At 46.5% G+C, this 26,741-nt stretch overlaps 1 protein-coding gene across 1 annotated transcript; it reads right to left on the bottom strand.

Moving 5' to 3' along the window:
• Positions 1–1,710: 1,710 nt before the first annotated feature.
• LOC144167229 (juvenile hormone acid O-methyltransferase-like) lies at positions 1,711–20,272 on the bottom strand. The gene is made up of 5 exons (XM_077696569.1): positions 20,023–20,272; positions 19,361–19,595; positions 10,942–11,272; positions 10,612–10,768; positions 1,711–2,178 (listed from the first exon to the last, which is right to left on the bottom strand). Exons 2-5 carry the CDS (start codon positions 19,588–19,590, stop codon positions 2,015–2,017), a joined length of 882 nt encoding a protein of 293 aa, XP_077552695.1. The 5' UTR covers positions 19,591–19,595; positions 20,023–20,272; the 3' UTR covers positions 1,711–2,014.
• Between the last annotated feature and the right edge of the window lie 6,469 nt (positions 20,273–26,741).

Raw genomic sequence — 26,741 nt, 5'->3', positions numbered from 1 at the left:
ACCCTCCCCTACTTTCGAGAAGTAAATTTCAAAACAAGTTGGCATGCAAATCTAAGCATCTCTTCACCTAAGCACCTATCGCAACGGGCATTTCAGACGCGTGGAACTGGGCCCAATTTGATATCGTGACCATGTCATTTATGAAGTTTTCTATTAGAAACCATTTCAACAGAGCAGAAAAATACCTGCTGGTGTGGTACTGAGAGCGGCGACCCAAGCGGCCCAACGGACTTGAATGGTAGTGAGGTTTTTGCTAAGTATTACACATAAGGCGTGGGTTCACTATCTGTGCCTATTTTTCCTTTGAATGTTTGCTAATTACAACAACATTCTTGGCGCCATTTTCGTCGAGATACCACCGCGCGAAAAGGTGGCGGTGGGGGGCAGGGTAATTTAGGTTTCTGGAATCAAGGCGAATTCCCACTTTAGGTGTCCCTAGCACAAAAAAAGGCCGTGCTTAGAAGAGAATAAATACGGTAATAGCAAGATGTATGACACCACGGGCGACCAGTCGGCGAGGACTTGTTTATGTTGCAATGAACAAAGAAATAGAGTTGCTTCAAAAAAGGCCTGCTGCTCTGGCAGTGAAGTTTACCTATCGTATATGCTTGCCTACCCGAAATGTTGGGGTGAACCCATTTCAGGAACTCGGATTGAAGGTGGGCCAGTTGGTACATAACTGAGGTATAAAACAGCTCGGGAAACATGATTCCAGCGGCCTGTATGTGTGCCCTTTCTGTAGCCCTGTTTCCCGCGCTGTTTTATAACACATTTCGGGAATCTTCTGCGCAAACTAATAAAGTACGTTAGCTAGTGCGAGTTCATTTTAAAGACGATAGTTTTTCTCTGTTGAGCTGTGTAAACCCGAAAAGTGTTGTCTGTCTGTCTGTCTGTCTGTCTGTCTGTCTGTCTGTCTGTCTGTCTGTCTGTCTGTCTGTCTGTCTGTCTGTCTGTCTGTATGTCTGTCTGTCTGTCGGTCTCTCCTTTTGATTCATCCTCCCGGCCAAAACTTGAGACAATACCTCAACAAGAGGCTGATATAGGCAAAACCGTTCCAAACAACTAAAGCTGCTGGAGCAAGACATATTTTTCTTCACTGTATAACACGACTGACACCTCAGGCACATTTCAGTCAACATGTTAGCACTTAATCGGTAGTCCTGCTTTGTTTTAGCTATAAATATACGTGGGCTGGCTTTTACATCGTCAAATGAGAAAAACAGCTGTTAAAGAGTTAAAATGGCAAATAAGGGCTCCATCTCGTGCAAGATAAAACCAAGCAAAAAAAACAGAGCTTACCCTCGTGCGGTTCCAGGCAGAAAAAGCAACAAAACATAACGAAACAGATTCATGCTCTCCCCCACATGACGCGCGAGCAGTGCGAAGGCGAAAAATTGAATTGCATTGTATAAACCTGCCCTGGATGTACCACAAAAGGAGTGACAGAGGAAGGGACAGAGGCTGAGCGAATGGTAACGGAGAGCGGAGCATGGGTTACGTGGCAGACGCGAAAGACTACTATCGTTTTGGGCAACACTTAGAGTGAAGGGAGGAGGAAGGCTGCCAGTATTTGTTTAACTTAGCAAAAAATATAATCCATTGTCAGCACCAAAGTGGGTACAAACAGTGCCACGAACACCGTTTATTTGTAGAAATATGTGCAGTCCGGAGAAATGTATAGTGATGTTACTTCATAGTGCCACGTTTTCTGAACTAGGATGATTCTGCAAAAGTTGCTAAACTGCATATTTGCTTTAACCCGGGATCTACTATACTGCAAGGAGATAACTTTGCTATCACACCAAAACAAGCTGCCCTCCAGTTCTCAGTCTTCTTATGAGATTTCTTCCACCTTTAAACCACATATCAATGTTCACACAACATTTCACACCACTGTATACCTTTCACATTTATTGTGAAAGGTATTCTTTTACATTTCGAGAAATACGTAACACCTTTATAGTCTCGGAAAGCATATAAAAATATCTTGAATATGGTACGTTGAACGTCCACATTAAGGTTTGAATGCATGCACAACAAAACTGGCAAATGGAAGTGGGCTGCTCTTGTTGTACACTGAGCGCCATTCCGGCACGTGTTTCCTTGCATCTGCTATGAAGGCCGCTTTTTCCTCCTCAGGTAGAATTGGAAGAACTGGATTGGCCATTAAAAACATCTCTGTGAAAGGAAGAATATCTGTGTTAGGAATGTATAGAGAAACCAATAGCGCACGATATCTGGAATAGCAACTACGAAACATTCGGCACTCAGCAATTAACAACGTTTTTCTAACTGAAAGCAAAACTTAAAATTTTGGCCACGGTCCTTTGATAATATACACGCTATTGTCGCATGCGCTAAAATTTCGTATCACACACAGTGAATGGCGTTTCATACAGAGAAAAATCTCTGCTACTTTTGTAGGTTTGCGAATTCTGAATTCCACGAGCTACGTGTTTTTCCTCAGTGTGTACCGTCGGCCTTGACGTGCCGCCTTGGGTCGTGAATAATCGAAGGCTACTGAGGTATCCTCTTGTTACAAGGGACGCATGAGTTCCCAATCCCTCTTGCGTCCTTATAAGCAAGTTCCGCCGATCCAAGATGCTTTCATCCCATCCCATTCAATCTGTCTGTTGTTAAATTCAGCTGGCTGAATTCATGTCCCAGATTTCGTGCTGAAGAATTTAAGACACTAGATTTTTCTCTTCTTGTCAAAATGTTAGACAATCAGAGCGACCAATTCTCAACGACGCGATGTGCACGTGTGGACGGTTCTTGTCTACTGACCCGCTTCTGACTCTTTAGTTTAGTTTTCCTGCACGCGCAGGAGGTTCTTTTAAGTGCAGTGCACTTCAGGGACTCGCCTTGTCGTCGGAGACCGCTCGCTGGATCTAAGCATCCACTCGTCGCACACACAGGCTTCGAAAGCGAAGCGGTTTTCGAAACTCGTGAACCCCCTGTAGTTGTCATACATCGCCCCACTCTTTAGCGCAAAGAAAACTGCGGGTACATTTGAGGTAAAATATACGTTATTAACCAGCAGCACCCGCGTTCATTTAGTTAGGAGCGCTCGTTGAAGTGGTTTTTACGATAGTAAGCGAAAAAAGTGGCAGTGCAACGCCGGCACGTTCCGGAGGAAACGCAAGCACAAAAAGAACAGAACTCCCCCTGGCGCAGTTTTTGGCAGTGGGCGCGCGAGGAAAGGCGGGAAATTTGAATTGCATTGTGTGGTAGCAGTGAGCGGAGAACGGCGATACAGCTCATTATGGCGAATAACTGCTATGCACTTCGGGCAGCTTTCACGTTGGGTGGAGGGGCTTTCAATATTTTAGATGCGCAGCATCGCATCCTTGGGGCTGTGTCTCTCCCTCTCTGGTCGTCCGCCGTCCGTACTCTACTGCGCATGCACGTCTCTTCAGCCCCCTCAGCATTTAGGCTGACGTCAGCGCAGTCCACTATAAAAAAAATGTTTGGCGGCGCCCGGTTTCGATCCCACGACTCTCTGGCCGTAACGGGAGCTACGTGGCGCTCTTCCCACTGCGCTACAAACCGAGACGGGAGCGTGTGCTACGAACGCGCCTTTGTACCTTCACTCAGTTAAACTACGTTAAGAAGATACTGATACAACGAAGGCACGTGAAGCTGAACGTCAACGGAAACGACGAACTGAAAACTAATGGGAACTTCAGTCGAACCCATTGCTGCTTCGCATACTACTCAGGGTTCCCCTACAGGAAGATGGTGTAATTTTTTTGCTTTCTCCATACAATGAAGCAAAAACCTTCTCGCATCCTGCATTGCTTTGTTTGGTAAATCGCCTTTTTTGTGACTCCTTGTCTGAGGACCGAGAAAGGCACAACGCCGCTCACGATGACGCTCGACGCCCATTTTGTCTACAGCAGGAGACGAAACATTTATACCGAATACGCACCTGTCGCTGCTACGGAAATGCTGATTTCCAAGAGCAGAGAATAAAATACAATTGTGGAAAGTGTGGTATCATTTTCCTTCCCAATTTCACCCAATTTTCCTTCCCAATTTCAAGCGAAAGTGGAGGCGATGATAAACAAGGGTAAAATCGCGCTCGAAACGCCCTCCCTTTTAAGCATTCATTCGGTTGAACCTGTAAGCCAAAATGTACGAGTTATAGTTTATACACAGATGATTTGTGCTTTCAATTTTGAGTTCACGGTGTTCAATAGGATTAAAACTACTGCCTGCACGAAGGCAATGCTGTTTTCTGTATTATTTGAGGAGTTGCTGTTAAACGATTTCGCTTCACACGTACAACATAAATATTGGCATGATACCACCTAATGTATATTCGGGCTTTAAACGGGCATCTATTGATTCGGCAACTTGATTCAGGCATTTACTGCAACCAATCGCAATAATGTGATTAACAAATGACAGCCTGATATGTTTCCTCGTACAAGATGTATTCCCATGAAAAGACATTCTCATCGTCTTCATAAAGAGGACATATTTATCACGATTACTTGATGTCACATTGCGGCTGTAACTAAACATCTTTCTTTAGTTGGAACATGCTTAAGTGCCGTGTGTAAATTAAACAACGGTGTTCACTGAGATTGCATCGGGAAATCGAGGAATGACTAAAGCCCAAAACGATCACACGCAAGCGTTTTTCACGTCTGTGCGACAGTTTACTTATCTTATTCAGTGAATATATATATATATATATATATATATATATATATATATATATATATATATTTATATATATATATATTGTGACGTGGCAATGAAGGCACTGCTCGTAATAAAATGTGTTGACAGGCAAATGCGAGCTGGTAGCTAAAGCAGCAACAGTGTTCCAGGTACAGCGCGCACGTCCGCAAGACTCAGCGTCGTCGTCGTCTCTCTCTCAAGGCTGTGTACCAGCCTGGCAGTGGCGCATATCCCTGGAGGAGAGGTTGGCCATAACTCAACACCGGGATTGCCAATGTGCAAGAGCCCGTGACATAACCCCCGGCGGCGAGAGCACCGACCCGGTGCAAACGACGGAACAAGGTTAGAGGCAGCTTGGATCGCGGGAATGGTACAGCTTCAGACGGGAGACGTGCACAAGTTGCGACGTTGCATGGGATGACGACGAAGGCGTGATGGGTCCAATTTCGTAGGTCACGGGAGTTACCATACGTAGGATGCGGTAAGGGCCCGTGAAACAACAGAGCAGTTTTTCAGAGAGGCCGACGTGGCGCGATGGGGTCCACAGGAGGACTAAAGTGCCAGGGGCGAAGTACACATCACGATGGTGCTGGTCATAGCGCCCTTTCTGGGCTGCTTGTGCTGTCGATATCCTGGCGCGGGCAACCTGTCGGGCCAAGTCAGGGTGCGCTATCGCGTCTCGTGCATATTCGCTTCTCATCGTCCCCGAGTTAGGCAATACGGTGTCCAATGGCAAGGCAGGGTCGCGCCCAAAAAGAAGAAAGAAGGGAGAGTAGCCTGCAGTGTCGAGGCGAGAAGAATTGTAAGCAAAAGTAACGTAGGGTAGTGGTACGTCCCAGTCACGGTGGTCGGCGGACACGTACATGGCCAGCATATCCGTGAGCGTCTCGTTGAAGCGTTCAGTAAGTCCGTTTGTCTGGGGGTGATAGGCGTTGGTAAGGTTGTGCTTGGTACGGCAGGAACGAAGGAGGTCATCAATAACTTGAGACAAGAAGTAGCGCCCACGGTCCGTAAGCAGTTGACGAGGAGCGCCATGGTGCAAGAATACATCATGCAGAAGGAAGTCGGCTACGTATGTGGCACAGCTGGTGGGGAGGGCACGTGTGATAGCGTAACGCGTTGCATAATCGGTGGCGACAGCAATCCACTTGTTTCCCGACCGGGACAAGGGGAAAGGGCCAAGCAGGTCCAATCCTACACGAAAGAATGGTTCTGCGGGGAGAGCGATTGGTTGAAGGGTGCCCGCTGGAAGCAAACGAGGCGTTTTTCGGCGTTGGCAGAGGTCACAAGCCGTAACGTATCGCCTCACGGACCGGTAAAGGCCCGGCCAGTAAAAGCGCCGACGCACGCGGTCGTAAGTCCGAGCCACGCCAAGGTGACCAGCTGTAGGCGCGTCGTGAAGCTCGCGGAGTACGTCAGAGCGGAGATGCTGAGGCAGAGCAAGTAGCTCGTCAGGCCCGTTCTCGCGAAAGTTTCGGCGGAACAAGACGCCATCACGAAGCATAAATGCACGCGTAGAAGGGTCGGCCGGCTCGGAGCTGAGACGTTGGATGATCTTGCTAAGAGTCGGATCACGGCGCTGATGGTCAGCAATGTTGAGCAAGTCCGACAGAGCGAATACGCCAGGGTCGTCGTCATTGTCTCGAGGGTCAGGGGGGTCAACAGGGTGACGAGACAGGCAGTCCGCGTCCCTGTGCATGCGACCAGACTTGTAGACGACCGAGTAGTCGTATTCCTGTAGCCGTAATGCCCAACGACCAAGTCGTCCGGTGGGGTCCTTTAGAGTGGAAAGCCAGCATAACGCATGGTGATCCGTAACTACGGCGAATGATTTACCGTACAAGTACGGACGGAACTTGCTTACAGCCCATACAAGTGCGAGGCATTCCCGCTCAGTGATAGAATAGTTGCGTTCGGCCGGGCTCAAAAGGCGACTGGCATACGCTATCACTCTGGTGCGACCGGCCTGTTGCTGGACCAATACAGCTCCTATGCCATGCCCACTCGCATCAGTACCAACTTCTGTCGGAGCCGTAGCATCGAAATGGGCCAAAATTGGACAACGGGTCAGACAGTCAATGAGAGTGGAAAAAGCCGTGGCTTGCGCGGAGCCCCACGAGAACGAAGTATCGGTCTTTAGAAGATCCGTGAGCGGGCGGGCTATGTCAGCAAAGTTCTCGATGAAGCGGCGGAAGTAAGAACATAGGCCAACAAAGCTGCGAACGTCCTTCGCAGATCGAGGGACAGGAAACTCTTTGACGGCGCGCACCTTGTCAGGGTCAGGTCGCACACCATCAGCGTCTACTACATGTCCCAGGATCTTAAGTTGTTGGCCGCAGAAATGGCATTTGGACGCGTTGAGCTGGAGGCCGGCTCGGCGGAAGACCGCAAGGATGTCCGAAAGACGTTGGAGGTGTGTCTCGAATGTTGGGGCAAACACGATGACGTCATCCAGGTAGCAGATGCACGTCGACCATTTGAATCCACGCAACAGCGAGTCGATCATCCTTTCGAATGTCGCAGGCGCATTACAAAGACCGAACGGCATGACCTTAAATTGGTACAAGCCGTCCGGCGTTACGAAAGCGGTCTTCTCGCGGTCCATGGCGTCAACAGCAATCTGCCAATACCCAGATCGTAGGTCGATAGACGAGAAATATGACGCACCGTGAAGGCAATCGAGGGCATTATCTATACGAGGGAGCGGGTAAACGTCCTTCTTAATGATTTTATTCAAATGCCGGTAGTCAACGCAGAAGCGCCACGAACCATCTTTCTTTTGCACCAAGACGACTGGCGATGCCCACGGACTCGAAGAAGGTTCAATGACGTCCTTGTTCAGCATTTTCTCTACCTCGTTTTGGATGATTTCTCGTTCCGTATGAGACACCCGATATGGTCGCCGGTGTATGGGGCCCGCATCGCCGGTGTTGATGCGATGCGTTACCTCCGAAGTCTGGCCTAACGGGCGGTCGTCCAAGTCAAAGATGTCCCGGTAGGATGCCAGTAGCTCGTGCAGTTGGCGATATTGTGAGGCGGAAAGGTCTGACGACATCATTATTGTTAAGTCATCGGAGGTCGGCGGATGACCTTTCGGACCATCGGGCGCACTTGATGAGACATCAGTGGACACAGAAGAGAGCTGGCATCCATCGAGGGGACAAACAGTGGCCAGTGACATTCCCTGTGGAAGCACTTGGCAGGAAGGACCAATATTCATGAGCGGCAAGCTTATTTGATTTTGTGTGACCGTGACGACTGTATGAGGAAGCGCCACGTCGTGTCGTAGGAGAACATCAGTCAGAGGGGAAACAATGTACTCGCCGTCCGGGACAGGTGGGCACGGGGACAAAGGGACGTACGTTATGGCTTTTGGAGCTAATCGGAGGTGTTCGGCAGAGCATAGACGGTGATGAGGTTCAGTGTCGGTAACAGGACCGATCGGCAGATCCAGACGAAGGATACCGGAAGCGCAGTCTATAAGGGCGGCGTGGTCAGTACGAAAATCAAGACCAAGAATGATGTCATGAGGGCATGCGTCCAGGACGGTGAATAGGACGGGAATTTTGTGTCCTGCGATGCCAGCTCTACCTGTGCAGAGACCTGCTACGGTGGGCGTCCGACCGTCGGCGACTCGTAGAACGTTGGAAGGAGCAGGCGTCATAACTTTGTGCAGGCGGCGGCGAAGGTGCGAGCTCATGACCGAAATGTTTGCACCTGTGTCGATTAGGGCGTCCACACGAATACCGTCAATATTAATTTCCAAAAGATTGTGTTTCGTCGTATTAGTGAAGAGAGGATTTTCGGGCCAGGTCGGAAATGCAGCATCACCTCCGGGAGCTGCATGAGCTAGTTTCCCGGAGAGGTAGCGGCGTAAGAAGCAGACGGGGAAGGGCGGCGGGGTTGGGGCGAACGAGACTGGCGACGTTGTGGGGACGGGGAGCGGCCAAAACGGGTGCCTTCTGGACTGCCGGAAACGCCACGCTGCTGGTAACCAGGCATGAATTGGTGGGTCCTGTCGCTGGAGTAGCTTGTACCAGGAAACCTTGGCGGCGGCGGCGATGACCAGCGGTAACGGCAGTAGCGAGACACGTGCCCAATGCGAGAACAAGTAAAGCAGATTGGCCGGTTGTCAGCGGTGCGCCATTCTGTAGGGCTGCGGCGGCGGTAACGGGGTGGGGCGTCGTAGCGGCTGGGCATTCCGCTCCGTGGAAAGGGAGTGGAGAAGCTAGCGGGTGTGTGCGAGCACGTCAGAGCACACACAGGATGAATGCCCAGGTTGGCAACTTCTTCACGCACGACTGCCTGGATGAGTGCTACAGTCGGGGCATTTCGGGCATGGTCGTATTGAGGCGCGATAGCCGGAGCCATGGCCTCTATTTCGCGGCGCACTATCGTCGTCAGAGGGTCGGTATGATAGCCAGGTCATCGGTCGGCGGTGGGCGGGGTTGCGTTGGCGCATCCGCACACGACGATGTTGCCGCGGTGTGAGGGAGGCGGGTGAACGATTGCGCTACGCGACGACACTTTGCTTCTTCAAACCGGCGGCATTCCTTCAAGACGCCGTCAACGGTGGTGCAGTCTTTGCAAATCAGCAAATTAAAAGCATCGTCCGCAATGCCCTTAAGGATGTGCCCAACCTTGTCGGATTCAGACATGCTGGGGTCTACTTTTGAGCAGAGCGCCAAAACGTCCAGAATATAAGCCACGTACGACTCGGTAGATGACTGGACTCGAGAAGAGAGGTCTTTCTTTGCGGCAAGCTGGCGCGCCACGGAGTTACCGAACAAATCGCGCAGTTCCTGCTTGCATTGATCCCAACTGGTCAGCCTGGCTTCGTTGGTTTGAAACCACACCAGAGCGGGTTTTTTTCAGATTTAAGGGTAGATTGGCCAACATGAAAGTATCATCCCACCGGTTGTGGGTGCTGACGTGCTCGTACATGCTGAGCCATTGATCAATGTCCTCATTGTCAGCGCCAGAGAAAAAGCCGGGGTCGCGAGGTGGGGAGACAATGACTATCGGGTTGGTGGATGCCGGCTCACGGGTTGGTGGCATCGTCCCGCGATGGATGTTACGTCCTCGCCGAAGCTCCGTGTTGTGCCAAGGCTGGCCGGACAGAGGTAGGGAACTTGCACCTCCACCACAAGATGTGAAGTGGCAATGAAGGCACTGCTCGTAATAAAATGTGTTGACAGGCAAATGCGAGCTGGTAGCTAAAGCAGCAACAGTGTTCCAGGTACAGCGCGTACGTCCGCAAGACTCAGCGTCGTCGTCGTCTCTCTCTCAAGGCTGTGTACCAGCTTGGCAGTGGCGCATATCCCTGGAGGAGGGGTTGGCCATAACTCAACACCTGGATTGCCAATGTGCAAGAGCCCGTGACAATATATATATATATATTTATATATATACAATATCATTATTCCGGACATCAATTTCGAAACAAATATTCTGTTAATTTTCTGCAATATATGCAAACCTATGCATCGAGTGTTTCGTGCAATAAAAGCAGAGGCTCTGCTATGACCGTTACAGCCTGTCGAACTTTACAATATGTTCCCCAAAACATGTAAAAACACCAAGCGTACTGTAAAATGATTTTAAGCATGGTGCAATTGACCGAATGCATATTGGAATTGACGAATTTCTTATGATGCCATGTGGGGCTGCGAAGCCTGTCACGGACACGCTTGTAGTTACGTGATTAAGCAAGCAACTGAAAACAGTTATGTATTGGGCTCTCATACAGACTCGAAAGTCTTAGATAAACAGTATTCTGACTATTAGTCTAATCAAGGAGGAACATGTTGTACAAAATATAAATACCACACAAGACATTTGTGACGCACGAACTGAGTTGCATATGAGCCATCCATTACAAAATCAAGAACGACGCAGTGGTGATGCCCGGGATCTTACCCACAGCATCTTCAGTGTTGAGAAATGAAGAGTCTCGTTCCCAAATATCGAGTTGTATTAGCTGCAAGCCCGCTGTTTGAACAAGGTTTTCTGCGTATTCTCTTAACTGCGCAACATCTGTCATGGCGTGGGTTTTGGGAATCACGGCCCTGAAAAGCTGTGAGAAAAACCATTAAAAGCATTAAGCACCGTAGCCTTTGTAAAATATAAATATTAAAAGAACATAGTCGCTTTTATCTTTTGAAAACATTACAAATATTACCTGCTTTTGTTAAACGCGTACAACGTAATCAATGAGACAAAAAATAAGAGCGCCTATCAAGTACTCACATCGGAATACTTTTTCCAAGCCTCCAGTTCAGCCATTTTCCCGATGAATTCAAATGTGTCGCACCTTCCCAGAAAGAGTAACAAGCACTCTCCTCCCTTGACCATCAGGCGGGAAATGTTGGAAAATGCACGCGGTTGATCTCGCACCCAGTGCAAGACTCTCAAGCTGTACACGCGCTGGAAAGTGCCGTAATCAGCAAGAAAATCATCCACGCTCAGGCCTATGTCCAGTTGCTTGTACTCGATTAGAGGGTGAGCGAAGCGCTCTCGGGCATACTCGAGCATCTTCGCTGAGAAGTCCACAGCCACCAGTCGCCGACAGGGAGGACATCTGCGAGCATGAGTACGGAATTACATTTTATTACCAACATCCATCAACGTTTCCCTTGAAAGAACCCATAGGTAGTGCATAAATAATTGCTGTTGAGGAATAGGCACTCCAGGTTAAACCATAAACTTGTGATTCTTATTTGAGAAACCACTAAAAAAATGTTGCATAAATTGACCATGAAGCGACCATGAAGCGACCACGCAATAAATATGCGCATGATGTAAAAGATTAACATGTTGGCGTAAGAATGATGCAAACTATTTCTCGAGAACAAAAAATTATGCTATGTGTTACGGCCAACAGACGATAGGGGGCCAAATCACGAGCCATCTTATTCCATTCCTTTCTCGACTTCTCAGTAACACGATAGTGTTATTGACAGTCGCTGGCGTACGTTACCACTCATCAACATAATTTGGCTTTGTGGAAGTGACTACTGTTTCGTATTACGGTGCGGTTCAATGAGACCATGCATTTTAGACGCTCAATAAATTGTTTTTGTTATTTTCACAATGATGTCACTGTTTGCTTTGCATAGCTGTAAACACGTTTCCCCTTATATAACGTCAGCAGTGAATCCAGGGGCGCCTTTATCGACAGTGATGTGCTTTGAAGGCAAACTATTTTAAGTTCACTCTTTCATATACAGCAATGATATCTGTTCTTCATTTATTGTTGTTTTTCTTGAATGGTGTTTACGTGACCAAAGTAGACTGGAAAAGGCGTGACGGGGCGTCGGTACGGTACCTGCTAAATTGTCGTTCTGTCTACCAGTACATGCCATCTTTGACCAGCGGAGACGCGGTCGGCTACTCAATTTTTCTGATCGATTCTTAAGATAGCTGCGGTGCGATGACCTTTCTAGGACTACCCACAGACTGCCCAGGAGAAGTAAACTGTGGGGGTCCAATATTTTTTCGAGTATATATTTGTTTGGCGTCGAAGCATCGAAGCTGTATGGATTCCCCACCTGTGCAGAACTACGGATGCAAGCAAGTACTGAACAAAATATACAAATAGCGTGCGTTACCCTTAAGTACATATTTATAAAGGTAGAGAAGTCAAGCGCAATCCAATCAGTACTTACCCGTAAGTTTTAGTTATTCAAAACACACGTAATCTTGCTTACAACAAGTAATGTTGAAAATGTATGTTAATATTGCAACATACGAGGCTCAGGTAATGCCCGTTATACCAACACAATCAAGGCGACAAGAAAAGCAATTGGTAACAAACATTTTTCTGTGCAATTAGATGCGATCCAGGTATGAGCTGTACCAGTGAAACGAGACGGAGCGCAAATCGAAGCAAGGATATTATACAATAAAGTTAAAAAAAATTCGTCACCTGCCGACTAACAGTGGCCTCCATCTTTGCACACACATTTTGAAGGGTCCCTAAACAGGGTTCCAAAGGTTCCAATTTTACGTGTGCAATCGCTTGAGTAGTCCAAGGAACGTACTGCCACCAAAATTGTTTATTAGCTGAGTTATTGTTAATTAAAAAGGGAGAGCAATAACACCTGGAGCTTTCCCCTCTCATCACGCCTCCAAAGCACTGTGGAAGTTGTGACGTCACCAACAAGGCGGAAGACCACATAGAGAAACAGGGCAAAAAAGCCCTTGCTGTTTAGAGATTCGCGTAGCCATTGGCTCCATTGGCGGCACGTCACGCTTTTTTTTTCGCAGTCGATGGGCATTCTCCATGTCCTACTGACGCTACTGCTGAGCGTGGCTGGTCGGCAGTCAGCCCGCATCGAACTGCCGGGCGGCGGTGCTCCTCGCGTCGGCCGTGCTGGCGTCGGCACATAAGTTTTAGAATAGGGGAAGCGAGCGTTTCAAGGCCAGCCAAAAGGGGGGGGGGAGGTCCTAGACATAACATGCTGGCTCACGAAAGTAATGGAAGATTTCCACCGACGACTAGTGGGCCCCTAGCATTTCTGCATGCGGCGCTGTCATGGCGAAGAAGTCCCTCCGAGGTCGGCAGAAAAGGAATTCGCATTTCCGCAGTTATTCCGTCGCCGCTTTACGAAGTCCTGCCGCCGACCACAACCCCCAGCGCAATCTTTCACTGTATTATCGCCCCCTTCCACGTATTTACAAATTACTTTTCAGCCACAGTCCCGCCCTGGCCATCGGTGACAAGTTTTAGCTGGTGCGGTGTCAGTAGCATTGTGCATGCACCGCACAGTGAGCTCCTTGTTGACCGTGCCGGCAGATGCTTGCCGCGGTCGTGCGTGCAGCGGCGTTTCCGCCTGCAGAGACGGTCTGTGTTTTTTAGCGTTATTTAGACATAGTATACGACGCGCTATATCTGCAAAATCAGCTAAGCTCGTGCGACGGATGGCGAAGATGGACATTAAGGTAGGCCGAGCCGCCAGTGCCGGAGAGCCGCTCGCCGGAACTGCTGAAACGTGCTTCGCATTTCCTCCAGATCCCGGAGCGCTGATTGCCTATTACATTTAAAAAGTCAGGCTCTGTTGCTCTCTAACTGTAAATTAAAGCTACCAAAATCTGGTTGTATCTTCCTGGAGTGAAAAACCGTGTGTTTAGTTTTGTCTGTATTGAACCATAAATAAACTCGCCGAAGCTCCTTGTTGATTCCGGCTTCGATCTCATGTAGAATGTTTCGAACAAATATTAGTGCCCTGTCATTTGCATACATTAAAGTTCCCAAGTGCAGAACCAAGGGGAAAGTCTGTGACGTAGAGTGAAAAACGACTAGGTCCAATAACTCAGCCCTTGAGGAACTCCTAAGACCACTGACTCAGTAGAGGACACAATACCATCTATCACTACTCGTTGCTGCCGATCGGAAAGGTAGCATTTAAAAACTTGATGAATTCTGCCTCTAAAGCCCTAATCGTGAAGCTTACTTAACATTATGTTGTGGTTTACAGGATGGAAGGCCTTTGTTATGTCTAAGGAAACTACCACGACTATCTTGTTATTGTTTATGGCCTTATTAACTTGTTGGTTAATACTAGAACCGCAGAAGGCGTGGATCTGTGCGACCGAAACCACGATGCTTTCGGCAAATTATACTGTTTGGAAGCGAAGGATGTAATTTGTGGTGAGAGTATCTGTTCAAATTATGCATTATACACATTTAACGCGGATATTGGCCTGTAGTTTCAGGAACTTCAACGGTCACCATCGGTGTATACAGGAATGACGTTGCGTGACTTTAGCTCATTTGTACACATACCACAGTTTTAACAGTGGCGAAACATATGCAACGGGTGTACTGCTATTTGGCGAAAGTAACACCTGCAATCGTTATGATAACGTAAATGGAGACAATTGGGCGAACAGAATTTTGGAGAACGGAAAATATACGAAAAATATCAAAATAAAAAATTCGCAAAAAGGATCTCACCAAAACAAAAAGTTTGCCTTATACACAACTCCCGAAATTTAAGAATAAGCTAGAAATTCATCGAAAGAACATTCAAGATACGACAAAAATTTTCTAACTTAACAAATTATGTAACGCCTTGCATTTCCGCAAAAAAGCAGACGTGGCGAAACTAACACCTGCAATCGTTATAATAGCGTAAACCGAGATACCTGATCGAGCAGAATTTTGAAAAACCAAAAAGTAATAACAATACAGACAATAAAATCTTCACAAAACTGAACTGACAAAATAAGAAATGTCCAGCTTATACATCTCTACACAAAACCGAAGAATACACAAAAAATGTCCCCAAAGAAAAATTGGAAATAGGTATAAAAATAGCGTAAACGGACGAACTCTGCAGTACGGCATCATGCCTGCAACGGACGCTGATTATATTTTTATCTATAAATACCCCGCAGAAACAGAAACCACGTCATTCCTTACTACAAGAAAAACACACATTTCCATTTTTATGATGTTCAGCAGTCGACTTGCACCGAACATAAGGGTAATAAGCAGCCACAGTTACAGCAACTTGTGCACTTGCTATAAAATGTCATTGAGACTGCTCTTACTGCGCGGGGCTCCCCCCGCATTCCGCATATTATATTTCTTTTCGCTTCAACATGGCATCCCTTTGTCTGGGCAATTTTGCGGCTGGGACACCGTTAGCCGTCATTTTTAAAACGCCGTTAAAAGCATCAGCCCACTTCAGCCGCCAGCCGTTTATTTTTTTCGTTTGGTCGGGCCTGCCTTTGTTGTATTTTTTGCCTGAAAATGTCAGCTATTTCAGGTCACTGCGCTGCTCTTCAGTTCAGGGAAAACCAGCTGAAACACGCTGTAGGGCAGAGCTTCGGCCAACATGTGGAGCGCCAGATAGCTGCCTCGTTTTCAACCCAGCGTTTGCAAGCGGTGGCAGAAACGCTGCATAGAAAGTTAAAGCAAACCCTCAGATCCCCAGGAGCGCCCGAAGCTCTTGAGAATGTGAAAAAAAAACGTAGTAAAGCCGTACTCCCTTGCTTTCCCACCTAACCTAAAAAGGGCAAGACTAAAGCACGGCGTGCGTTTGGTATTTTCGGCCCCCAGAAAGCACGCAGGCTTCTGCCCTCGCATTGACAAGGAGCCAAAGAAAGGTGCCTGTCACACGCAGCACCGCACCGAATTCGCTGAATGCGCAGAAGGGGTCGTTCATTCCATTCTCTTGTCGTGCAAAAAGGTTGACATCGGCCAAACGGGCCGGTGTCTTAACGGCAGCGTGCGCGAGCACTCTAGGAGCCTTATTAGTACCACAGGAAGTCACTTGGTGTAGCACGTGCGTGATTGCAAGCGCACTCTGAATTTTAAAGATGTGTCCATTGGGGGGCGGGGTGCATCGAAGAATGAGCGAGAACTGGTAGAGGCATTTCTTGATCGAGAAAGGGGGAGAGAAATGCATCAGTGAGCCTTCGATGGGATTAGGCGATAAGAAGATGGCGTTTCTTAATGCAGCCTAGGATGAAAATTGCGTGATAGAGTGCTCTGTGGTGATTTTGGGTGTTTGAAGGGGTAAGCGGTGACCTACCTCAGCCTCCTTCGTTTTGGGGGATAATTGTTTGTGGGAGTTCCTTCAACAAAATTTTGTTGTAAGTCCACTGACTGTCCCTAATTGTCTTACCTCTCCTCTTGTATAGCGCGTTTCCACAGGTTTTACCCTCAACATCATAAACCAACAGGCCCCGACTTCCACTGAACTTTCTTGAATATTGTATTTTAGGTTGCTCAAGACAACCAAATGTATATATTTGCCGTTAGGTTTACACAAAACCATTTGGCATTGAGTTTTTGCTTAATCTGGAGTTTCTTAAGGTTGGTGTAAATTTAACAGCAGGAAGTTTAAAACCCAGTGATTGCCTCCGAAGTGCAATACTAAGAAATGAACAGTGTAACGTACACGTGGCTACTTCCGGCGACCGCAGTAGCCTATTTGTGACTGAGTCAGCTGCAAACTATTTGTAGCAGCATGGCTGAAGTTGGAAGTTGGAACTTGTGCTTCTAGGCTAAATTGCAGGTTGGCATGAGAGCCACATCCGCCAGACGGCAGCCGCATCCGCTCAGCCGCACCCGCACAGCTGCGCAGGCTCCCTGCACACACGCAGGGAGCCTGCGCAGCTGTCGTCTTTTTCTGCGTACTCGCCTCCCGCGTACTGTTCGCCCGTCGCGCTTGGGACAAGGAAACACATTAACGGTGTTTATCCGCGAAGCAATGAACAGTGCAGTGATATTTACGTACTGCTTTGGGACAATGTTCCCACAACCAGCCTTATTCTTTATTTTCGCGTTTAAATTTCTTTTATATTCAAGGCTGCCAAACTTCCTCCCGCCTCAGGATTTAAGAGCCCCATTTTCTTGCTGCGCTATTATTAAGTGCTACACTTTTTTGTTTTATTATTTCTCGGTATTTTCTTAGATCCACAATTATGCAGACAGTCGTCGTCTACTGTAGCAACTCTCCAAAACACGCCTGCAATATCCTCTTCATAAATGATTTATGCCTTCTTGTCGTAAAAGCTAGATGGTTTTTTGCTTACTTTTTATGGTAATATTGTGTATGTTTAAATCTACAATGGCTTAAGAGGCCGAGTCCACATTCTCCTCCGAATTTTGTTTATGATGGCAATACGGTTCCCCCTCTGGTTTAAGAAGCTGTTTGAGATCAGTGAGATCACTTCTATCATCCTTCGCTTTGCTTCTTCGAATGATCTTAGTTTTTCTTGCAAGTTCACAAATTGCTATATTGCCACCCACTGACTTACTACCCGCCGTAAACATTCGTTGTATGTATATTCATGAACAGAGGAAGTCTAGTGTTCACTTTTTGATCGTGGTTTCGCGGCTAATTTTGAGCGGACTTAGTTCACGTGGTTAAAATCAAAATGGACAACTTGACCGAGATTTTTAATTCTTCCTGAACATTGTCCTTCTTATATCACGTAGCGTTTTAGAACAGGAGCGTAATTTAGAAACAAGAGACGAATAGGAAAATAGCAGATTTGTACCTCCCACTGGCATATCAGGACAAAAGAAGTCTTCTATGTGCGTCCTCAGCACAAACTACTTACCCTGAAATTCAGGAGCACAACTTCTGAAAAGTAAATGTGGTTACAACTATACGTATATATTTTTATTGTTTATGCTTAAAAGTAGCCCTTTTACAGTAGTCACTTAACTCAAATATTTTTGCATATGCAGATGATGTACCAACCTTATCATCACCATGGTGTTTGGATATGTATGTTGATTGCAATACAAATTTATAAGCTGAAAGCCTCTAAAAACTCCCACGCTCTTACCGGAACCCATAATTTGGTATAAATGTTGTTCCCGGAACTATTTCGCTAGTTATCCTTCTACCATTTCTTCTCAAGGAATGCTTTCACATCAATTCCGTTTCTTGGGTTGTCCACCTGCCGTAGTTCATTCATGACATTGCGCAGATGAGTACATAAACAAATATCTATGAATTTACTTCGAAGTTTCCAGTTATAATTAGTAGAGACATTTGTCCCTAATATTTTGACCACTGCCTAACCATGCCTTCTAGTGTAATTTTTGTGACGTCACAAAGATCACGCCGTGGTGCAGGACGCTGTTCTTTATTCTGTAGTTGCCCGTCAACCTTAACACTCGCTTTTGTTTAAGCTTTCAATTTTTGTTCAGTGCCTGACGACGTTCCTTGGTTTGTTTATATACTGATTGTTTATTTAGACCGTAATGACAGCACGTTCGCTCCTCTTTTATGGCAATCACTATCCCATAAGCGTTGAGCGTGGTTCTTTAAAAGTGCTGATATCTCATAAATACTGTCTTTTTTTCAAAGAACAGAGATGAATGCAGGCAGCCATGCAAAATTCACGCGGCTGTGCTTCTCCTTTTTTGAGAAGCCGCCGTGTTCCACATATCTCATTGGGCAACTTATGAAACGTCATTGCTTCATTGACACATCCGATGTCATTCACTCTCAGGGTATCGTTCGCGTGGCCTGGACACTGCACTGTTAAATTTCGCGGCTTGTGCTGAAGATCTGTTCATTACACTGCTACCGAAACCCTACTGTCGGGAATAAAATCTAAATGAATGCGTAAAACAATTATTCAAGTAGTAGTCATTTGTGGCTTCCTCATAATACATGCTATGGAGAACCGTTCATATGAACTATACAGAAAAACAAGATGTGGTTTCTGCTAGTATCCGCTAACAGAAACCAAACTTTTTCAGAGTGCAGCAGCGTAGACGTTTTACGATGATTTGGGGAAGCTTATTATTAATGGCTTATTCGCTCACTGGGAAACGCGGCCCCTGTAATCGAGGACTGATATAACATTTAGCTGATAACCATTCGCTAATTAGTGTTAATATTTTTAAGCGCAAAATTTAGGCCAAATGTTACACCACCAAATTTTGTAATTTCCAGTAAAACAACACCATGTTGGTTTCTGGGGTTCGAATGCGCTTCTGGTAAAGTTGCAACAAATGTTTGGTGGTGCTGACTTTCGCCGTGTCTTATTGCATATAGTTTTTATACGCCTCTACTGATGCAGTAACTATAGTTCGCTTCGACATAGCAAATACAAGCTACGCATGCTATTACCAAAACAAACTTTCCGAGATGAAATCAAGAAAGGACATGTCGCGCCGAGTTTCACGCACCTCGGAAGAATGCGTTCTCTAGTGACGTCCCCTGTGCCGCATCCAATGTCCAAGAATTGTTGATTGGGATCGCTAGCCGGGTACTTCCAATTAAACTCGTCCAGAAATTTCAGGAAAGGTTTTTTGTGCAGGGCTATCTTGTTGGCGTAGGTATCAGCCGCCTCCTCGCTGAGGAACGGTCCTGGGGCTGACGGCAACGGTTCTCGTTGGTGCTCTTCACACACTGACATCGTGGCTGCAACCGAAAAGGAGACATTCTGTGGTGGAAACCTACCAGTTTAAAAAAAAAAACTCCTTTTCTCATGCGTGTAGTTATCAATAACCACGAAGACCTTTCGTAATAGTCTGACAGTAAGGTTATAAATATAAAGGACTAATTTCGTCAATATCAACAATGGTTCACTTCGAATATGTTTTTTGGAGGGGGGGTTCAATTAACATTGAGAGTTACCTTACACCTAATATACCTTAGTAGCACTCTAAAGTGTTTTTCATCCTCTGTTGACTAAAAAAACGACCGTTCAAGTGACATATAAACGCAATGACATTCGAAGTATCTCCAAACTACACCCAATTCGGCGCAAAAAACTGCGCAGTAAACTCAGTGTTGTCAGTTATTATCAACATAACACAAGTGAGAAGCATTCAGTTGCTTTACGTACCTTGCCGGGTAAACAGTGAACGAAACAATAGTTGTGGTGGGGAGTTGCAAACAGCCCAATTATTTTTTTGGACGATTCGCGGTATTGATTCTCACAAAGTGATTTTTCAAGACTAAGTGAACTGAATTATTTCAGCACAGAGGAGCTTCCCTGAGTAATGAAAACAGAGCGATACCGTCGCGCGCCGACGAGACCTGGGTACTTCTCGCACACTAATCCACGAAGCCACAAGTGGCCTTCTAAATTGACCTGTCACGGCACAACTTTAAATATAAAAATGTGCTGCGGATGCGAAAAACTCCCAGTGCGCCGCAGGCGGCATATCGCAGCTGTCATGTCAGAGGTTTCAAGCACATGGTCGCTTTATTTTATGAATCAATGCTAGAAACAGTACACTGGAAATAAAAAGGTTTAAAGCCTGCCGTACACTTTCCATTTGCGCTTTGTGGCATATTCTGGGTATCTTTCACAGCAGGAGAGCAATCGGTGTGATTGCGGTATCTCGGAGCAAGATTGTTTCAGTCCTCAAATACGTAAAAAGCAATTAAACTTTTTTTCTGCTTTGAATCAGCGCATGGGCGAAGAGCCAAAACCGTAGTAAAGGGCTACGGAATACTTATGACCGCCTCGACGTTGAAAACGTGCTCGATAGCGTAAACACCCGGCCGTATTTTTATCATCTCAATAGAAAAAACGGAAGCTCAGACCGGGGTTGAGCCCTAGACAAAATTATCTTTAAAGTCAAGACTTTGGGGCGTAATAAGTGATATGATTGCTGCATAGAAACGTCTTAAGACTGAATAAAATAGAGCCCGCAACTATTCAGTTATACGGGCTGGCAGATCTGCGGATGCAACCGCGAGTGTCATTTTCCGTATTTAAAGACTATTGCTTCGTTGAAATAAGAAAATCCCAGCAATAAACGAGTGTGTCCGAGTACCATTAAAAGAAGTCACGTCCTCACAAGTGTTTTCGCGTGCGTGCAGGTGTAACCTTGATCTTAATTCGGGCTTTGTTGTGTCAAATATAATGAAGTTTAACTTCGTGAATATCAATTGAGATGTGTCTACTTGGTGTGCCAAAAAGTATAACGAAACACTGTGCCTCCATACAGTGTTTTTCCGAACAACTTTTTGCTATGGCCGTTGGCCGAAACCAGTGCACAATGCTGGTGATAACTTATGTGTCAGAAATTTGGTGGTTACCGAAAACCAGCAAATAATTCTTAAGCTTCCGAAAGCAGCCCTAGAGGGAGAAACGGTGCATGTACAAGCTGGGGACAAGAGGAGAGTGTCTTGGGTGGAAAATATACATGGTTAAGCTATAAGGAAGGGTTAAAGTTGATCTGTTCCTGTAATGGGCATAGGAGTTATTGATGGACCATCAAGCTGGAAGGATCGCTACCGAGAGACAGCACTGAAATTTCGGAAGGACAGACAATTGTATGACCCAACGCGGTGGCTCAGTGGCTAAGGCGTTCTTCTGCTGAGCACGAGGATGCGGTCCGATTCCCGCCGCGGTGGCCGCTTTTCTGGTGGAAGCGAAAAGCAAAACGGCTGTGTACACGATATTTCGGCGCACGGTAATCCTCACAATTAATCCGGAGCCCTCCACTACGGCGCGCCTTGTTGCCTGCGTTGCGTCGGCACGTTAAACACTACAATCATTGAATCCGTCAGACAATTGGATGGAGATATTTGGAGCCAAAATTCAGGAGTAGTGAATGAGTTGGAACTGTTCATTGTGCAAGTGCTTCAAAGCGTACCTTGGAAGCCCTTTTCCACTAATAGAATAAAAGAAAGTCAATTGTGATAAACAGGAAGATGGGGGTGGTGGCGATGATTTTGATGTTTCCCAGCCCTTCGTTTGTCTATATGAGCACTATTAAGATATCATTCAAATATGAACAACGAAGCGCGTGGCTTTCGGTGCAATTGGCGCATTCTTGCCGCCAATCGGCCGCCATTGGGCCGCGCCAATTGGCGCAATTGGCGCGGCCCTGTGCGCCCATTGCCAGTGGTACCGCTATTTCCCAACCAGAACAGGCACCAAGCCTGCTCTGTCTGCCAGCGCGGATGTTCTGGCACTTGAAACCTGCCCATCTCTATCAGTGATGCGAGAAGCGCAATCTCGCCTTCTAGATGCACCTCTCACAATTGGTTCAACGGCATCTTTTGTATTCAATATTTTTTGCCAGTTTTAAACCCCAACCGGCGGATCCAAAATTTATAACGGATTACAGATGTAACTCTAAGTGGAGACAGCAACGCTGAAAATGAATGCCGGTTATGCCGCAGGCTAGAAACCGCACGCACCTGACGCCAATACACACACAGTTTGAGCGACAGTGTACGCGCGTGGTGTGGTTGATTCCCTCACGCACCTCATGCATATATTTTAAGCTATATATAATGTTGCGTCCCACCGAGAAAGCGAATTACCCTTTTTGTAATTTCTTTTGTACACATGCGGTGCCTATTAACGTGCAGCGTTAAGGCCCTGTCTTGTCAGAAAAGCCGGCGTCAACGTGGTGTTGCTAGCGACCGAAAAATCCTGCCGCGATACTTTAGCCGCCCGCTGAAATCTCCGATACCATCAGGCGCTGTCACAACAGCTCGCGCGAGAGCAGGCGGCGCGTATCACCTGTAATCGGCTCGAGAGGCATCATTCCGCATTTCATGCCAGGGCCGCCAGTCTCATAGCGAGGATTGCACTGTGCCCGCGTCCCAACACGGTACCTACTTCATGGTTCGGCTAGCTCGCTGTTTTTTCGTGTGGTGGTTAGAGTTTTGTGGCGCAACGTCAACAAGGAAACAGGGCGCTGAAAACACTTGGTAACCGAGAGCGATGAATATATAGATAATAAAATCGGTAATCAAAACAAAATTCAAATCAAATCAAGGCAATGAAGTTGACTGGTGTAGAGAGCCAAGTAGTGGCTCGCGTTATAAGAAATCAGGTGTAGATATTTCATATCGGTCAGAAACGTGAAAGCGCTTTTCAGCGGGATCATGGGATCACCCGCCAAAAACAATGCAGACTGAAGTGATTATGATGTCTCCACAGTTCCGGAAATTTTTTTTTTGTCTTGCTGTGCGAACTGCCCTGCACTCAACTAGTGTTTGAATTACGCATAGGCACTCTCCGCACCTGTTGAACACAGGTCTTGAAGATACAGTGAGCAGATGTGAGTGTGTCGCGTGTGTGGTGCCTCTCCGTAACTGCGGTAAGGTGCTTTTATGTGTTTGTCGTGTGAGTCAGTTTTGCATCACTCCAAATGTGGTTTTATAGTGTGAAGTTTGTTTTTTGTTCGTGTGGTTTATGTTTGCTGCCAAGATTGCCAAAGAGCCCTTCGTACCAGTGGTTTTAGATTGAGGTAGGGTACACATGGTACATCCACGCTTTCACGGAGAGCTGACACAGCGGCATTCTGGTCAGCGATTTTGTTCCCCGGGACGCCCCAGTGTTCCACCACAGAGACAAAAATTATTTTAGTTTCCAGTTATCGGCAGCTAATAAAGCTATACTTAGGTGATTGAGGACACTGTTTTTCGTCGTTTTACAGCACTGTAACACTTTAAACACTCTAAGTGAGTCTGTAAGGACGATGGAATATCGTGTTTTGGTGCGCGTAATATGCTAAACCGCTAATTAGATGTCACGTGCTTCTGGCGTGAAAATGCTGCTTTTTTGTGTAACACCTTTGAGTTTGAAAAGTTTGGACCACGAGCACCCCATGCGACGGCTGAAAAAGACTCGGACGCATAAGGATAAAAAGCGGTGTGAGGGTATTTGGTTTGTAACTATAAGAGGTGCTGTGTTACATATTATCTGGATGCATTTAATTAGTCGATATGTTTAAATGAAGTATCACACGCAATCGGTGACAACTCCGCAGGTGGGATTAAGGCAGAAATAGGTGACGATAAGCTCTCACTAAACAAAACACCTAATTATTCCGCATATGCTCTCACGCGCGAGGAGAGAGGAGGCATTTATGGGCGTGCCGAGTACGTGGGAGCGGATGAGTTATCATTTATAATAAAAGCGTATGGATGACTGTACATGGGATTGTCCAAATCAAATACACCATGGATTTGTAAGTGCGCTTGTTTTGGAGGCTCCACTTACAACACTCTGCATATAAACTTTGAACCGGGATCGTCCGGAAAGCTGCTGTTGTAAGACGGAGCCCCAGGTGCAACACTGAGTTTAACAGTTCTAATGCGCCTTTACACGCTGACCCATATACAACACGACCGAAACCAGAACGCGACGCTACAAGGCTTGCAAAAGCTCCACGAAAAAGTTGTTTGCTTCGTTTGAGTGTGCGAGAGAACCTTCAGAATGGTCACTGTTCTTAAAAATTTTTGTTTTAGTTTTGATGGTGGAAATAAAACTAAGGTTCCCAACGAGCACTATGCCAAAAAGTTGTGCTCGTTTTGTAGAGGCCTTCATTGACACAACATCGAGTTGACTATCAGTATTAGGGCGAATGCCACGCGAGAACACGACGCACTTTTTCTGGGTTCAGTTTGAAACCGTTTTTGTCAGCCCAACTGGCACGTTTGTTGACACCAAGTTGGACTTGGTCTTCGGCAATTTGCATACTACATGATTTGTAGGATACTTGAATGATGTCCGCATATATAGACAAGAAAAAGTAGGTAGAAACATCTTTTGTAAGTGAGTTCATCTTAACGATAAACAATATGCAACAACTCCAACTCGAGGGCCATCTTGCTGCATATCTATCCTCCAAATTGCTTTACCAACTTTAACTCAAAATATTCTCTGGTACATGCAACTAGCAAGCCTGTTCAACATGTTACCTGACACAATAAACGACACGAAGTCGCTAAGGATGCCCTATCGCAATGCCGTATCCTGAACCTTTTTGATATACAAAAAAATACAGCAATACATACATGCTTATGGATAAAAGCGCCTTTTACTTGGGATCCCAACGCAACAAGTTGATCGTTCGTGGATTACTCCACTCTGAAACCTGCCTGGCAGTTCTCAAGAAGACCATTGTACCCTAAGAAGTGCACAAGTCTCCCCTCAATTATCTTATCTAGAAGCTTGCAGAGGCATCTTGTCAGTGCGATAGGGCGATAACTGGAGGGCGCAGAAGGGTCGTTGCCCTCACCAAGAAAACTCACAACTGTGGCCTCCCTCCAAGGCGCCCCGAGAGCCGTATATTTTTGTAAGTTTGTAGGAGTGCTTCAAGAGTGTCCGTGTATAGATATTGTGTCATCGTTTACAAGATGTCTGCCCCCGGAGCTGAGGTCTTACAAGATCTCCAAGCTATTCTCTGCCCATGAAGTGAAAAGCAAAAGTTGTAGGAGGTGTTTAACTTATTATTATCCTGAAAGAACTTCTTTTCACGGGGTGTTTTTTTGTTTGCTTCATGAAGTTTTTCTGTAGTGCGCAGAAGTGGACGCGTTGGAAGCGCTGTGGAATGTGTTAGCCTCGTCATCAAGTGTGTCCCCTGTTGTAGTGACCAGGGGCAGGCTATCTACATGTTGGCCCTTCCGATTCCCTACATGTGGCCAGACTTTGTGCGGGTCTGCGTATGAATGAGGAATGTAAGAAAAGCGCGCCGTTGGCGCGCTTTGCCATACCGCACGCACGCTTCCCAAGAGCCTTTTCCTGTCTGAAGGGCAGCAGGCTATCCGACTTGGGCTACCGACGAAGGATACCCCACTGCTTATTCTGGGCCTTTCCAGGATGTGCACACCTCGTTTCATCAAGGCCTCCTTGAGTTGCGCGCGCCACCACAGGCTTGTGTAGGGGACTTTTGGCGGCCTTCACGATGTGCGCACGGCCGATTTTGGTTGCCTCCTCGAATTGTATGTTTTTCATAGATGTGTGGCGGAGTTGAAATGTTTCGGTCAGTGTAATCCAGTTGGTTCTTGCTTCATTTAACCTCTTATGGGAAGGCGAACTGCTTGGGCCTGCATATGTTAGATAGGGAAATGTTCGCTACCGTAAAGGTTCCTGCCAACGTCCCACTCAACAGATGGAAAGACAACTGCGGAACCGATGGCCAAATCAAGATGTGAATAAGTGTTGTGTCCTATGTTATGGTATGACGTCTGTTTTTTTAAAAAGGCGTGCTCCCAACGATGTTAAGAGTTTTTTAATTAGGCGACCTCGGGAATCCGTGCGGTAAGAATCCCAAACAGAGTTATGCCGATTCAGGTCTCCTATTGGAATGAATCGTTCGTGTAGCTGATCTTCCAGCCCATCGAAATCATAGCTGGAGAGCTCGAAGCCAGGAGGGATATAAAAAGCTCATACCATTATGAACTTATAAATATCAATGTACGAATTGTTTCAACTTAAAGGGCAGTGTTTGAGATGATGGTACTACAGGCTAATGATTTTCGTGCGACGATAACCACACCGCCTGCATAAGTATTAAGAACATTCGTCTGTGTACTATTAGGGGGAGTTTTTTCAGACGCATGAAACTTCGCTTATTGCAATAAAATACCTCATACAATCATCTAGGTTTTTGAGAAGGCTTCTGCAGTTCTGTTGAAGGATATTTTCACTCCCCATTACTTATAATTTCCAGCTACTGTAATATGCGTATGCATACGCATCGTCTTTTGGGCCTCGGCCTCTCGCAGGGTTTTTCGCCTTCTCTATTCACCTGGACGCCGCATACCGTTCCTTCGGCTGCGATGCAGACAGGCACGATCCGACGT

The sequence above is a fragment of the Haemaphysalis longicornis genome, unplaced genomic scaffold (assembly GCF_048455015.1).
Source record: "Haemaphysalis longicornis isolate Haplotype H1 unplaced genomic scaffold, Haemaphysalis longicornis Haplotype H1 scaffold_2, whole genome shotgun sequence".
Classification (NCBI taxonomy): Eukaryota; Metazoa; Arthropoda; class Arachnida; order Ixodida; family Ixodidae; genus Haemaphysalis; species Haemaphysalis longicornis.
Note: the sequence above shows the minus strand (reverse complement) of the source record. Positions and strands in the feature narration are given on the sequence as shown.

Bases quoted from the DNA above. Each gene is read 5' to 3' on its own strand.
- LOC144167229 (XM_077696569.1), bottom strand. From the start codon at position 19,590: ATGTCAGTGTGTGAAGAGCACCAACGAGAACCGTTGCCGTCAGCCCCA. The intron at 11,273-19,360 runs GTGCGTGAAACT...TCATGCTCGCAG, and splicing joins AGAGAACGCATTCTTCCGAG to ATGTCCTCCCTGTCGGCGAC. The intron at 10,769-10,941 runs GTGAGTACTTGA...TTTTTCTCACAG, and splicing joins CTTGGAAAAAGTATTCCGAT to CTTTTCAGGGCCGTGATTCC.